Source organism: Oncorhynchus nerka, linkage group LG1, assembly GCF_034236695.1.
Source record: "Oncorhynchus nerka isolate Pitt River linkage group LG1, Oner_Uvic_2.0, whole genome shotgun sequence".
Lineage (NCBI taxonomy): Eukaryota > Metazoa > Chordata > Actinopteri > Salmoniformes > Salmonidae > Oncorhynchus > Oncorhynchus nerka.
Window position 1 is genome coordinate 48430796 of NC_088396.1, and position 16241 is coordinate 48447036.

At 52.8% G+C, this 16241-nt stretch overlaps 1 protein-coding gene across 2 annotated transcripts in view; it reads right to left on the bottom strand.

Annotated features, from left to right (window-relative positions):
• Positions 1-16241, bottom strand: part of LOC115119723 (oxysterol-binding protein-related protein 6-like) — a 167217-nt gene that overhangs the window by 12939 nt on the left and 138037 nt on the right. For both annotated transcript variants that reach the window (XM_065019435.1, XM_065019433.1), the window contains one exon: positions 1934-2187. In XM_065019435.1, coding sequence (XP_064875507.1) covers positions 1934-2187 — 254 coding nt within the window. The remainder of the gene's footprint in view (positions 1-1933; positions 2188-16241) is intronic.

The window sequence follows — 16241 nt, forward strand, 5'->3', positions numbered from 1 at the left end:
TTAGTGGTGGGAGACACTGGGTCACGCTGTATGGGTTAGTGGTGGGAGACACTGGGTCACGCTGTATGGGTTAGTGATGGGAGACACTGGGTCACGCTGTATGGGTTAGTGATGGGAGACACTGGGTCACGCTGTATGGGTTAGTGATGGGAGACACTGGGTCACGCTGTATGGGTCAGTGATGGGAGACACTGGGTCACGCTGTATGGGTTAGTGGTGGGAGACACTGGGTCACGCTGTATGGGTCAGTGATGGGAGACACTGGGTCACGCTGTATGGGTCAGTGATGGGAGACACTGGGTCACGCTGTATGGGTCAGTGATGGGAGACACTGGGTCACGCTGTATGGGTCAGTGATGGGAGACACTGGGTCACGCTGTATGGGTTAGTGGTAGGAGACACTGGGTCACGCTGTATGGGTTAGTGGCGGGAGACACTGGGTCACGCTGTATGGGTTAGTGGTGGGAGACACTGGGTCACGCTGTATGGGTTAGTGGTGGGAGACACTGGGTCACGCTGTATGGGTTAGTGGTGGGAGACACTGGGTCACGCTGTATGGGTTAGTGGTGGGAGACACTGGGTCACGCTGTATGGGTTAGTGGTGGGAGACACTGGGTCACGCTGTATGGGTTAGTGGTGGGAGACACTGGGTCACGCTGTATGGGTTAGTGGTGGGAGACACTGGATCACGCTGTATGGGTTAGTGGTGGGAGACACTGGGTCACGCTGTATGGGTTAGTGGTGGGAGACACTGGGTCACGCTGTATGGGTTAGTGATGGGAGACACTGGGTCACGCTGTATGGGTCAGTGGTGGGAGACACTGGGTCACGCTGTATGGGTCAGTGGTGGGAGACACTGGGTCACGCTGTATGGGTTAGTGGTGGGAGACACTGGGTCACGCTGTATGGGTTAGTGGTGGGAGACACTGGGTCACGCTGTATGGGTTAGTGGTGGGAGACACTGGGTCACGCTGTATGGGTTAGTGGTGGGAGACACTGGGTCACGCTGTATGGGTTAGTGGTGGGAGACACTGGGTCACGCTGTATGGGTTAGTGGTGGGAGACACTGGGTCACGCTGTATGGGTTAGTGGTGGGAGACACTGGGTCACGCTGTATGGGTTAGTGGTGGGAGACACTGGGTCACGCAGTATGGGTCAGTGGTGGGAGACACTGGGTCACGCTGTATGGGTTAGTGGTGGGAGACACTGGGTCACGCTGTATGGGTCAGTGATGGGAGACACTGGGTCACGCTGTATGGGTTAGTGATGGGAGACACTGGGTCACGCTGTATGGGTCAGTGGTGGGAGACACTGGGTCACGCTGTATGGGTCAGTGATGGGAAACACTGGGTCACGCTGTATGGGTCAGTGATGGGAGACACTGGGTCACGCTGTATGGGTTAGTGATGGTAATGTCTATGGTTGCTAATGCATCCTAATATAAAGAGGTTTCACATCATCTGATGAGTCTCTGTGGTATGTTTCCTCTGTGTTAGCTGGTTGACTGGGTCACATCATCACTAAGAGTTACAGTAATGTGCCATTTTGTCATAGCTTGTGGTGGTAGAGAATGCAGAGTTATACTGGTGGCCTTTTCAGAACTGTAACCATGAAGCTTTATACGACTCAGAGGGGTGAGTCTTTGGGCCGTACCATGAGTTCATACTCAGAGGGGTGAGTCTTTGGGCCGTACCATGAGTTCATACTCAGAGGGGTGAGTCTTTGGGCCGTGCCATGAGTTCATACTCAGAGGGGTGAGTCTTTGGGCCATACCATGAGTTCATACTCAGAGGGGTGAGTGTTTGGGCCATACCATGCGTTCATACTTAGAAGGGTGAGTGTTTGGGCCATACCATGAGTTCATACTCAGAGGGGTGAGTGTTTGGGCCATACCATGCGTTCATACTTAGAAGGGTGAGTGTTTGGGCCGTACCATGCGTTCATAAGGGTCCTCCGTATCGGCAGCCCTGTCTAGTAGCTCAGTGTACTCCAGCTCTTCACACATGTGCTGAAGGGTGTTGAGGGGCTCGTTGAGCTCCACGGGCATGGACACCTTGGACAGGTCCTTCCCTATGTTGTTCCTCAGGATGTTCCACAGGTTGATGTTGCTGCAGTCTGGCGAGGGGGCGGGGAGACACGGGCGACGCCCGTTACGGAAGGCACTTCCAGCCAGGTCTCCGTTCGGCACTGAAACCAGAAGAAAGTACAGTACTGTCACGGACCATCATCGGGACTGACGACTGTCTGAACTACAAGGCCTCGTCAAACCCTAATCCTTGCCTCTCATCGTAGCCACAGGTAGTTCACGACTGACGACTGTCTGAACTACAAGGCCTCGTCAAACCCGTATCCTTGCCTCTCATCGTAGCCACAGGTAGTTCACGACTGACGACTGTCTGAACTACAAGGCCTCGTCAAACCCGTATCCTGGCCTCAGCCACAGGTAGTTCACGACTGACGACTGTCTGAACTACAAGGCCTCGTCAAACCCTAATCCTTGCCTCTCATCGTAGCCAGCTGTCTGAACAGGTATCCTTGTTAGCCACAGGTAGTTCACGACTGACGACTGTCTGAACTACAAGGCCTCGTCAAACCCGTAATCCTTGCCTCTCATCGTAGCCACAGGTAGTTCACGACTGACGACTGTCTGAACTACAAGGCCTCGTCAAACCCGTATCCTTGCCTCTCATCGTAGCCACAGGTAGTTCACGACTGACGACTGTCTGAACTACAAGGCCTCGTCAAACCCGTATCCTGGCCTCTCATCGTAGCCACAGGTAGTTCACGACTGACGACTGTCTGAACTACAAGGCCTCGTCAAACCCGTATCCTGGCCTCTCATCGTAGCCACAGGTAGTTCACGACACGACTGACAAGGCTGTCAAAGAATCCCTGCCTCTCATCGTAGCCAAGGTAGTTCACGACTGACGACTGTCTGAACTACAAGGCCTCGTCAAAATCCTGGCCTCTCATCGTAGCCACAGGTAGTTCACGACTGACGACTGTCTGAACTACAAGGCCTCGTCAAACCCGTATCCTGCCTCTCATCGTAGCCACAGGTAGTTCACGACTGACGACTGTCTGAACTACAAGGCCTCGTCAAACCCTAATCCTGCCTCTCATCGTAGCCACAGGTAGTTCGACTGACGACTGACTGAACTACAAGGCCTCGTCAAACCCTAATCCCTGCCTCTCATCGTAGCCACAGGTAGTTCACGACTGACGACTGTCTGAACTACAAGGCCTCCGTCAAATAGCCCAGGTAGTTATCCTGAACTGCCTCTCATGCCTCTCAAGCCACAGGTAGTTCACGACTGACGACTGTCTGAACTACAAGGCCTCGTCAAACCCGTATCCTGGCCTCTCATCGTAGCCACAGGTAGTTCACGACTGACGACTGTCTGAACTACAAGGCCTCGTCAAACCCTAATCCTGGCCTCTCATCGTAGCCACAGGTAGTTCACGACTGACGACTGTCTGAACTACAAGGCCTCGTCAAACCCTAATCCTTGCCTCTCATCGTAGCCACAGGTAGTTCACGACTGACGACTGTCTGAACTACAAGGCCTCGTCAAACCCTAATCCTTGCCTCTCATCGTAGCCACAGGTAGTTCACGACTGATGACTGTCTGAACCCAAGGCCTCGTCAAACCCGTATCCTGGCCTCTCATCGTAGCCACAGGTAGTTCACGACTGACGACTGTCTGAACTACAAGGCCTCGTCAAACCCTAATCCTGCCTCTCATCGTAGCCACAGGTAGTTCACGACTGACGACTGTCTGAACTACAAGGCCTCGTCAAACCCGTATCTTTGCCTCTCATCGTAGCCACAGGTAGTTCACGACTGACGACTGTCTGAACTACAAGGCCTCGTCAAACCCGTATCCTTGCCTCTCATCGTAGCCACAGGTAGTTCAAGACTGACTGAACTACAAGGCCTCGTCAAACCCTAATCCTTGCCTCTCATCGTAGCCACAGGTAGTTCACGACTGACGACTGTCTGAACTACAAGGCCTCGTCAAATCCGTATCCTTGCCTCTCATCGTAGCCACAGGTAGTTCACGACTGACGACTGTCTGAACTACAAGGCCTCGTCAAACCCGTATCCTTGCCTCTCATCGTAGCCACAGGTAGTTCACGACTGATGACTGTCAGAACTACAAGGCTTCGTCAAACCCTAATCCTGGCCTCTCATCGTAGCCACAGGTAGTTCACGACTGACGGCTGTCAGAACTACAAGGCTTCGTCAAACCCTAATCCTGGCCTCTCATCGTAGCCACAGGTAGTTCACGACTGACGACTGTCTGAACTACAAGGCCTCGTCAAACCCGTATCCTTGCCTCTCATCGTAGCCACAGGTAGTTCACGACTGACTGAACTACAAGGCCTCGTCAAACCCTAATCCCTGCCTCTCATCGTAGCCACAGGTAGTTCACGACTGACGACTGTCTGAACTACAAGGCCTCGTCAAACCCGTATCCTTGCCTCTCATCGTAGCCACAGGTAGTTCCGACTGACCACTGTCTGAACTACAAGGCCTCGTCAAACCCTAATCCCTGCCTCTCATCGTAGCCACAGGTAGTTCACGACTGACGACTGTCTGAACTACAAGGCCTCGTCAAATCCGTATCCTTGCCTCTCATCGAAGCCACAGGTAGTTCACGACTGACGACTGTCTGAACTACAAGGCCTCGTCAAACCGTATCCTTGCCTCTCATCGCAGCCACAGGTAGTTCACGACTGACGACTGTCTGAACTACAAGGCCTCGTCAAACCCTAATCCTGGCCTCTCATCGTAGCCACAGGTAGTTCACGACTGACGACTGTCTGAACTACAAGGCCTCGTCAAACCCTAATCCTGGCCTCTCATCGTAGCCACAGGTAGTTCACGACTGACGACTGTCTGAACTACAAGGCCTCGTCAAACCGTATCCTTGCCTCTCATCGTAGCCACAGGTAGTTCACGACTGACGACTGTCTGAACTACAAGGCCTCGTCAAACCCGTATCCTTGCCTCTCATCGTAGCCACAGGTAGTTCACGACTGACGACTGTCTGAACTACAAGGCCTCGTCAAACCCGTATCCTTGCCTCTCATCGTAGCCACAGGTAGTTCACGACTGACGACTGTCTGAACTACAAGGCCTCGTCAAACCCGTATCCTTGCCTCTCATCGTAGCCACAGGTAGTTCACGACTGACGACTGTCTGAACTACAAGGCCTCGTCAAATCCGTATCCTTGCCTCTCATCGCAGCCACAGGTAGTTCACGACTGACGACTGTCTGAACTACAAGGCCTCGTCAAACCCGTATCCTGGCCTCTCATCGTAGCCACAGGTAGTTCACGACTGACGACTGTCTGAACTACAAGGCCTCGTCAAACCCTAATCCTGGCCTCTCATCGTAGCCACAGGTAGTTCACGACTGACGACTGTCTGAACTACAAGGCCTCGTCAAACCCTAATCCTTGCCTCTCATCGTAGCCACAGGTAGTTCACGACTGACGACTGTCTGAACTACAAGGCCTCGTCAAACCCGTATCCTGGCCTCTCATCGTAGCCACAGGTAGTTCACGACTGACGACTGTCTGAACTACAAGGCCTCGCCAAACCCGTATCCTTGCCTCTCATCGTAGCCACAGGTAGTTCACGACTGACGACTGTCTGAACTACAAGGCCTCGTCAAACCCTATCCTGGCCTCTCATCGTAGCCACAGGTAGTTCACGACTGACGACTGTCTGAACTACAAGGCCTCGTCAAACCCGTATCCTTGCCTCTCATCGTAGCCACAGGTAGTTCACGACTGACGACTGTCTGAACTACAAGGCCTCGTCAAACCCGTATCCTTGCCTCTCATCGTAGCCACAGGTAGTTCACGACTGACGACTGTCTGAACTACAAGGCCTCGTCAAACCCGTATCCTTGCCTCTCATCGTAGCCACAGGTAGTTCACGACTGACGACTGTCTGAACTACAAGGCCTCGTCAAACCCGTATCCTTGCCTCTCATCGTAGCCACAGGTAGTTCACGACTGACGACTGTCTGAACTACAAGGCCTCGTCAAACCCTAATCCTTGCCTCTCATCGTAGCCACAGGTAGTTCACGACTGACGACTGTCTGAACTACAAGGCCTCGTCAAACCCGTATCCTTGCCTCTCATCGTAGCCACAGGTAGTTCACGACTGACGACTGTCTGAACTACAAGGCCTCGTCAAACCCGTATCCTGGCCTCTCATCGTAGCCACAGGTAGTTCACGACTGACGACTGTCTGAACTACAAGGCCTCGTCAAACCCTAATCCTGCCTCTCATCGTAGCCACAGGTAGTTCACGACTGACGACTGTCTGAACTACAAGGCCTCGTCAAACCCTAATCCTTGCCTCTCATCGTAGCCACAGGTAGTTCACGACTGACGACTGTCTGAACTACAAGGCCTCGTCAAACCCGTATCCTGGCCTCTCATCGTAGCCACAGGTAGTTCACGACTGACGACTGTCTGAACTACAAGGCCTCGTCAAACCCGTATCCTTGCCTCTCATCGTAGCCACAGGTAGTTCACGACTGACGACTGTCTGAACTACAAGGCCTCGTCAAACCCGTATCCTTGCCTCTCATCGTAGCCACAGGTAGTTCACGACTGACGACTGTCTGAACTACAAGGCCTCGTCAAACCCGTATCCTTGCCTCTCATCGTAGCCACAGGTAGTTCACGACTGACGACTGTCTGAACTACAAGGCCTCGTCAAACCCGTATCCTTGCCTCTCATCGTAGCCACAGGTAGTTCACGACTGACGACTGTCTGAACTACAAGGCCTCGTCAAACCCGTATCCTTGCCTCTCATCGTAGCCACAGGTAGTTCACGACTGACTGAACTACAAGGCCTCGTCAAACCCTAATCCTTGCCTCTCATCGTAGCCACAGGTAGTTCACGACTGACGACTGTCTGAACTACAAGGCCTCGTCAAACCCGTATCCTTGCCTCTCATCGTAGCCACAGGTAGTTCACGACTGACGACTGTCTGAACTACAAGGCCTCGTCAAACCCGTATCCTGGCCTCTCATCGTAGCCACAGGTAGTTCACGACTGACGACTGTCTGAACTACAAGGCCTCGTCAAACCCTAATCCTGGCCTCTCATCGTAGCCACAGGTAGTTCACGACTGACGACTGTCTGAACTACAAGGCCTCGTCAAACCCTAATCCTTGCCTCTCATCGTAGCCACAGGTAGTTCACGACTGACGACTGTCTGAACTACAAGGCCTCGTCAAACCCGTATCCTGGCCTCTCATCGTAGCCACAGGTAGTTCACGACTGACGACTGTCTGAACTACAAGGCCTCTCAAACCCGTATCCTTGCCTCTCATCGTAGCCACAGGTAGTTCACGACTGACGACTGTCTGAACTACAAGGCCTCGTCAAACCCGTATCCTTGCCTCTCATCGTAGCCACAGGTAGTTCACGACTGACGACTGTCTGAACTACAAGGCCTCGTCAAACCCGTATCCTGGCCTCTCATCGTAGCCACAGGTAGTTCACGACTGACGACTGTCTGAACTACAAGGCCTCGTCAAACCCGTATCCTTGCCTCTCATCGTAGCCACAGGTAGTTCACGACTGACGACTGTCTGAACTACAAGGCCTCGTCAAACCCGTATCCTTGCCTCTCATCGTAGCCACAGGTAGTTCACGACTGACTGTCTGAACTACAAGGCCTCGTCAAACCCGTATCCTTGCCTCTCATCGTAGCCACAGGTAGTTCACGACTGACTGAACTACAAGGCCTCGTCAAACCCTAATCCTTGCCTCTCATCGTAGCCACAGGTAGTTCACGACTGACGACTGTCTGAACTACAAGGCCTCGTCAAATCCGTATCCTTGCCTCTCATCGTAGCCACAGGTAGTTCACGACTGACGACTGTCTGAACTACAAGGCCTCGTCAAACCCGTATCCTGGCCTCTCATCATAGCCACAGGTAGTTCACGACTGACGACTGTCTGAACTACAAGGCCTCGTCAAACCCTAATCCTGGCCTCTCATCGTAGCCACAGGTAGTTCACGACTGACGACTGTCTGAACTACAAGGCCTCGTCAAACCCTAATCCTTGCCTCTCATCGTAGCCACAGGTAGTTCACGACTGACGACTGTCTGAACTACAAGGCCTCGTCAAACCCTAATCCTGGCCTCTCATCGTAGCCACAGGTAGTTCACGACTGACGACTGTCTGAACTACAAGGCCTCGTCAAACCCTAATCCTTGCCTCTCATCGTAGCCACAGGTAGTTCACGACTGACGACTGTCTGAACTACAAGGCCTCGTCAAACCCGTATCCTGGCCTCTCATCGTAGCCACAGGTAGTTCACGACTGACGACTGTCTGAACTACAAGGCCTCGCCAAACCCGTATCCTTGCCTCTCATCGTAGCCACAGGTAGTTCACGACTGACGACTGTCTGAACTACAAGGCCTCGTCAAACCCGTATCCTTGCCTCTCATCGTAGCCACAGGTAGTTCACGACTGACGACTGTCTGAACTACAAGGCCTCGTCAAACCCGTATCCTTGCCTCTCATCGTAGCCACAGGTAGTTCACGACTGACTGAACTACAAGGCCTCGTCAAACCCTAATCCCTGCCTCTCATCGTAGCCACAGGTAGTTCACGACTGACGACTGTCTGAACTACAAGGCCTCGTCAAACCCGTATCCTTGCCTCTCAAGCCACAGGTAGTTCACGACTGACTGAACTACAAGGCCTCGTCAAACCCTAATCCTTGCCTCTCATCGTAGCCACAGGTAGTTCACGACTGACGACTGTCTGAACTACAAGGCCTCGTCAAACCCGTATCCTGGCCTCTCATCGTAGCCACAGGTAGTTCACGACTGACGACTGTCTGAACTACAAGGCCTCGTCAAACCCTAATCCTGGCCTCTCATCGTAGCCACAGGTAGTTCACGACTGACGACTGTCTGAACTACAAGGCCTCGTCAAACCCTAATCCTTGCCTCTCATCGTAGCCACAGGTAGTTCACGACTGACGACTGTCTGAACTACAAGGCCTCGTCAAACCCGTATCCTGGCCTCTCATCGTAGCCACAGGTAGTTCACGACTGACGACTGTCTGAACTACAAGGCCTCGCACAACCCGTATCCTTGCCTCTCATCGTAGCCACAGGTAGTTCACGACTGACGACTGTCTGAACTACAAGGCCTCGTCAAACCCGTATCCTGGCCTCTCATCGTAGCCACAGGTAGTTCACGACTGACGACTGTCTGAACTACAAGGCCTCGTCAAACCCGTATCCTTGCCTCTCATCGTAGCCACAGGTAGTTCACCACTGACGACTGTCTGAACTACAAGGCCTCGTCAAACCCGTATCCTTGCCTCTCATCGTAGCCACAGGTAGTTCACGACTGACGACTGTCTGAACTACAAGGCCTCGTCATAACCCGTATCCTTGCCTCTCATCGTAGACACAGGTAGTTCACGACTGACTGAACTACAAGGCCTCGTCAAACCCTAATCCTTGCCTCTCATCGTAGCCACAGGTAGTTCACGACTGACGACTGTCTGAACTACAAGGCCTCGTCAAACCCTAATCCTGGCCTCTCATCGTAGCCACAGGTAGTTCACGACTGACGACTGTCTGAACTACAAGGCCTCGTCAAACCCTAATCCTTGCCTCTCATCGTAGCCACAGGTAGTTCACGACTGACGACTGTCTGAACTACAAGGCCTCGTCAAACCCTAATCCTGGCCTCTCATCGTAGCCACAGGTAGTTCACGACTGACGACTGTCTGAACTACAAGGCCTCGTCAAACCCTAATCCTTGCCTCTCATCGTAGCCACAGGTAGTTCACGACTGACGACTGTCTGAACTACAAGGCCTCGTCAAACCCGTATCCTGGCCTCTCATCGTAGCCACAGGTAGTTCACGACTGACGACTGTCTGAACTACAAGGCCTCGTCAAACCCGTATCCTTGCCTCTCATCGTAGCCACAGGTAGTTCACGACTGACGACTGTCTGAACTACAAGGCCTCGTCAAACCCGTATCCTTGCCTCTCATCGTAGCCACAGGTAGTTCACGACTGACGACTGTCTAAACTACAAGGCCTCGTCAAACCCGTATCCTGGCCTCTCATCGTAGCCACAGGTAGTTCACGACTGACGACTGTCTGAACTACAAGGCCTCGTCAAACCCTAATCCTGGCCTCTCATCGTAGCCACAGGTAGTTCACGACTGACGACTGTCTGAACTACAAGGCCTCGTCAAACCCGTATCCTTGCCTCTCATCGTAGCCACAGGTAGTTCACCACTGACGACTGTCTGAACTACAAGGCCTCGTCAAACCCGTATCCTTGCCTCTCATCGTAGCCACAGGTAGTTCACGACTGACGACTGTCTGAACTACAAGGCCTCGTCAAACCCGTATCCTTGCCTCTCATCGTAGCCACAGGTAGTTCACGACTGACTGAACTACAAGGCCTCGTCAAACCCTAATCCTTGCCTCTCATCGTAGCCACAGGTAGTTCACGACTGACGACTGTCTGAACTACAAGGCCTCGTCAAACCCGTATCCTTGCCTCTCATCGTAGCCACAGGTAGTTCACCACTGACGACTGTCTGAACTACAAGGCCTCGTCAAATCCGTATCCTTGCCTCTCATCGTAGCCACAGGTAGTTCACGACTGACGACTGTCTGAACTACAAGGCCTCGTCAAACCCGTATCCTGGCCTCTCATCATAGCCACAGGTAGTTCACGACTGACGACTGTCTGAACTACAAGGCCTCGTCAAACCCTAATCCTGGCCTCTCATCGTAGCCACAGGTAGTTCACGACTGACGACTGTCTGAACTACAAGGCCTCGTCAAACCCTAATCCTGGCCTCTCATCGTAGCCACAGGTAGTTCACGACTGACGACTGTCTGAACTACAAGGCCTCGTCAAACCCTAATCCTTGCCTCTCATCGTAGCCACAGGTAGTTCACGACTGACGACTGTCTGAACTACAAGGCCTCGTCAAACCCGTATCCTGGCCTCTCATCGTAGCCACAGGTAGTTCACGACTGACGACTGTCTGAACTACAAGGCCTCGCCAAACCCGTATCCTTGCCTCTCATCGTAGCCACAGGTAGTTCACGACTGACGACTGTCTGAACTACAAGGCCTCGTCAAACCCGTATCCTTGCCTCTCATCGTAGCCACAGGTAGTTCACGACTGACGACTGTCTAAACTACAAGGCCTCGTCAAACCCGTATCCTGGCCTCTCATCGTAGCCACAGGTAGTTCACGACTGACGACTGTCTGAACTACAAGGCCTCGTCAAACCCTAATCCTGGCCTCTCATCGTAGCCACAGGTAGTTCACGACTGACGACTGTCTGAACTACAAGGCCTCGTCAAACCCGTATCCTTGCCTCTCATCGTAGCCACAGGTAGTTCACCACTGACGACTGTCTGAACTACAAGGCCTCGTCAAACCCGTATCCTTGCCTCTCATCGTAGCCACAGGTAGTTCACGACTGACGACTGTCTGAACTACAAGGCCTCGTCAAACCCGTATCCTGCCTCTCATCGTAGCCACAGGTAGTTCACGACTGACGACTGTCTGAACTACAAGGCCTCGTCAAACCCTAATCCTGGCCTCTCATCGTAGCCACAGGTAGTTCACGACTGACGACTGTCTGAACTACAAGGCCTCGTCAAACCCGTATCCTTGCCTCTCATCGTAGCCACAGGTAGTTCACCACTGACGACTGTCTGAACTACAAGGCCTCGTCAAACCCGTATCCTTGCCTCTCATCGTAGCCACAGGTAGTTCACGACTGACGACTGTCTGAACTACAAGGCCTCGTCAAACCCGTATCCTTGCCTCTCATCGTAGCCACAGGTAGTTCACGACTGACGACTGTCTGAACTACAAGGCCTCGTCAAACCCTAATCCTGGCCTCTCATCGTAGCCACAGGTAGTTCAACTGACTGACGACTGTCTGAACTACAAGGCCTCGTCAAACCCTAATCCTTGCCTCTCATCGTAGCCACAGGTAGTTCACGACTGACGACTGTCTGAACTACAAGGCCTCGTCAAACCCTAATCCTTGCCTCTCATCGTAGCCACAGGTAGTTCACGACTGACGACTGTCTGAACTACAAGGCCTCGTCAAACCCGTATCCTTGCCTCTCATCGTAGCCACAGGTAGTTCACGACTGACGACTGTCTGAACTACAAGGCCTCGTCAAACCCTAATCCTTGCCTCTCATCGTAGCCACAGGTAGTTCACGACTGACGACTGTCTGAACTACAAGGCCTCGTCAAACCCGTATCCTTGCCTCTCATCGTAGCCACAGGTAGTTCACGACTGACGACTGTCTGAACTACAAGGCCTCGTCAAACCCGTAATCCTGGCCTCTCATCGTAGCCACAGGTAGTTCACGACTGACGACTGTCTGAACTACAAGGCCTCGTCAAACCCTAATCCTGGCCTCTCATCGTAGCCACAGGTAGTTCACGACTGACGACTGTCTGAACTACAAGGCCTCGTCAAACCCTAATCCTTGCCTCTCATCGTAGCCACAGGTAGTTCACGACTGACGACTGTCTGAACTACAAGGCCTCGTCAAACCCGTATCCTTGCCTCTCATCGTAGCCACAGGTAGTTCACGACTGACGACTGTCTGAACTACAAGGCCTCGTCAAACCCGTATCCTTGCCTCTCATCGTAGCCACAGGTAGTTCACGACTGACGACTGTCTGAACTACAAGGCCTCGTCAAACCCGTATCCTGGCCTCTCATCATAGCCACAGGTAGTTCACGACTGACGACTGTCTGAACTACAAGGCCTCGTCAAACCCTAATCCTGGCCTCTCATCGTAGCCACAGGTAGTTCACGACTGACGACTGTCTGAACTACAAGGCCTCGTCAAACCCTAATCCTTGCCTCTCATCGTAGCCACAGGTAGTTCACGACTGACGACTGTCTGAACTACAAGGCCTCGTCAAACCTAATCCTGGCCTCTCATCGTAGCCACAGGTAGTTCACGACTGACGACTGTCTGAACTACAAGGCCTCGTCAAACCCTATCCTTGCCTCTCATCGTAGCCACAGGTAGTTCACGACTGACGACTGTCTGAACTACAAGGCCTCGTCAAACCCGTAATCCTTGCCTCTCATCGTAGCCACAGGTAGTTCACGACTGACGACTGTCTGAACTACAAGGCCTCGTCAAACCCTATCCTGCCTCTCATCGTAGCCACAGGTAGTTCACGACTGACGACTGTCTGAACTACAAGGCCTCGTCAAACCCGTATCCTTGCCTCTCATCGTAGCCACAGGTAGTTCACGACTGACGACTGTCTGAACTACAAGGCCTCGTCAAACCCGTATCCTTGCCTCTCATCGTAGCCACAGGTAGTTCACGACTGACGACTGTCTGAACTACAAGGCCTCGTCAAACCCGTATCCTGGCCTCTCATCATAGCCACAGGTAGTTCACGACTGACGACTGTCTGAACTACAAGGCCTCGTCAAACCCTAATCCTGGCCTCTCATCGTAGCCACAGGTAGTTCACGACTGACGACTGTCTGAACTACAAGGCCTCGTCAAACCCTAATCCTGCCTCTCATCGTAGCCACAGGTAGTTCACGACTGACGACTGTCTGAACTACAAGGCCTCGTCAAACCCTAATCCTGGCCTCTCATCGTAGCCACAGGTAGTTCACGACTGACGACTGTCTGAACTACAAGGCCTCGTCAAACCCTAATCCTTGCCTCTCATCGTAGCCACAGGTAGTTCACGACTGACGACTGTCTGAACTACAAGGCCTCGTCAAACCCGTATCCTTGCCTCTCATCGTAGCCACAGGTAGTTCACGACTGACGACTGTCTGAACTACAAGGCCTCGTCAAACCCGTATCCTGGCCTCTCATCGTAGCCACAGGTAGTTCACGACTGACGACTGTCTGAACTACAAGGCCTCGCACAAACCCTAATCCTGGCCTCTCATCGTAGCCACAGGTAGTTCACGACTGACGACTGTCTGAACTACAAGGCCTCGTCAAACCCGTATCCTGGCCTCTCATCGTAGCCACAGGTAGTTCACGACTGACGACTGTCTGAACTACAAGGCCTCGTCAAACCCGTATCCTGCCTCTCATCGTAGCCACAGGTAGTTCACGACTGACGACTGTCTGAACTACAAGGCCTCGTCAAACCCGTATCCTTGCCTCTCATCGTAGCCACAGGTAGTTCACGGACTGAACTACAAGGCCTCGTCAAACCCTAATCCTGCCTCTCATCGTAGCCACAGGTAGTTCACGACTGACGACTGTCTGAACTACAAGGCCTCGTCAAACCCGTATCCTTGCCTCTCATCGTAGCCACAGGTAGTTCACGACTGACGACTGTCTGAACTACAAGGCCTCGTCAAACCCGTAATCCTTGCCTCTCATCGTAGCCACAGGTAGTTCACGACTGACGACTGTCTGAACTACAAGGCCTCGTCAAACCGTATCCTTGCCTCTCATCGTAGCCACAGGTAGTTCACGACTGACGACTGTCTGAACTACAAGGCCTCGTCAAACCCTAATCCTGGCCTCTCATCGTAGCCACAGGTAGTTCACGACTGACGACTGTCTGAACTACAAGGCCTCGTCAAACCCTAATCCTGGCCTCTCATCGTAGCCACAGGTAGTTCACGACTGACGACTGTCTGAACTACAAGGCCTCGTCAAACCCTAATCCTTGCCTCTCATCGTAGCCACAGGTAGTTCACGACTGACGACTGTCTGAACTACAAGGCCTCGTCAAACCCGTATCCTGGCCTCTCATCGTAGCCACAGGTAGTTCACGACTGACGACTGTCTGAACTACAAGGCCTCGCCAAACCCGTATCCTTGCCTCTCATCGTAGCCACAGGTAGTTCACGACTGACGACTGTCTGAACTACAAGGCCTCGTCAAACCCGTATCCTTGCCTCTCATCGTAGCCACAGGTAGTTCACGACTGACGACTGTCTGAACTACAAGGCCTCGTCAAACCCGTAATCCTGGCCTCTCATCGTAGCCACAGGTAGTTCACGACTGACGACTGTCTGAACTACAAGGCCTCGTCAAACCCTAATCCTGGCCTCTCATCGTAGCCACAGGTAGTTCACGACTGACGACTGTCTGAACTACAAGGCCTCGTCAAACCCGTATCCTGCCTCTCATCGTAGCCACAGGTAGTTCACGACTGACGACTGTCTGAACTACAAGGCCTCGTCAAACCCGTATCCTTGCCTCTCATCGTAGCCACAGGTAGTTCACGACTGACGACTGTCTGAACTACAAGGCCTCGTCAAACCCGTATCCTTGCCTCTCATCGTAGCCACAGGTAGTTCACGACTGACTGAACTACAAGGCCTCGTCAAACCCTAATCCTGCCTCTCATCGTAGCCACAGGTAGTTCACGACTGACGACTGTCTGAACTACAAGGCCTCGTCAAACCCGTATCCTGCCTCTCATCGTAGCCACAGGTAGTTCACCACTGACGACTGTCTGAACTACAAGGCCTCGTCAAACCTAATCCTTGCCTCTCATCGTAGCCACAGGTAGTTCACGACTGACGACTGTCTGAACTACAAGGCCTCGTCAAACCCGTATCCTGGCCTCTCATCGTAGCCACAGGTAGTTCACGACTGACGACTGTCTGAACTACAAGGCCTCGTCAAACCCTAATCCTGGCCTCTCATCGTAGCCACAGGTAGTTCACGACTGACGACTGTCTGAACTACAAGGCCTCGTCAAACCCTAATCCTTGCCTCTCATCGTAGCCACAGGTAGTTCACGACTGACGACTGTCTGAACTACAAGGCCTCGTCAAACCCTAATCCTGGCCTCTCATCGTAGCCACAGGTAGTTCACGACTGACGACTGTCTGAACTACAAGGCCTCGTCAAACCCTAATCCTTGCCTCTCATCGTAGCCACAGGTAGTTCACGACTGACGACTGTCTGAACTACAAGGCCTCGTCAAACCCGTATCCTGGCCTCTCATCGTAGCCACAGGTAGTTCACGACTGACGACTGTCTGAACTACAAGGCCTCGCCAAACCCGTATCCTTGCCTCTCATCGTAGCCACAGGTAGTTCACGACTGACGACTGTCTGAACTACAAGGCCTCGTCAAACCCGTATCCTTGCCTCTCATCGTAGCCACAGGTAGTTCACGACTGACGACTGTCTGAACTACAAGG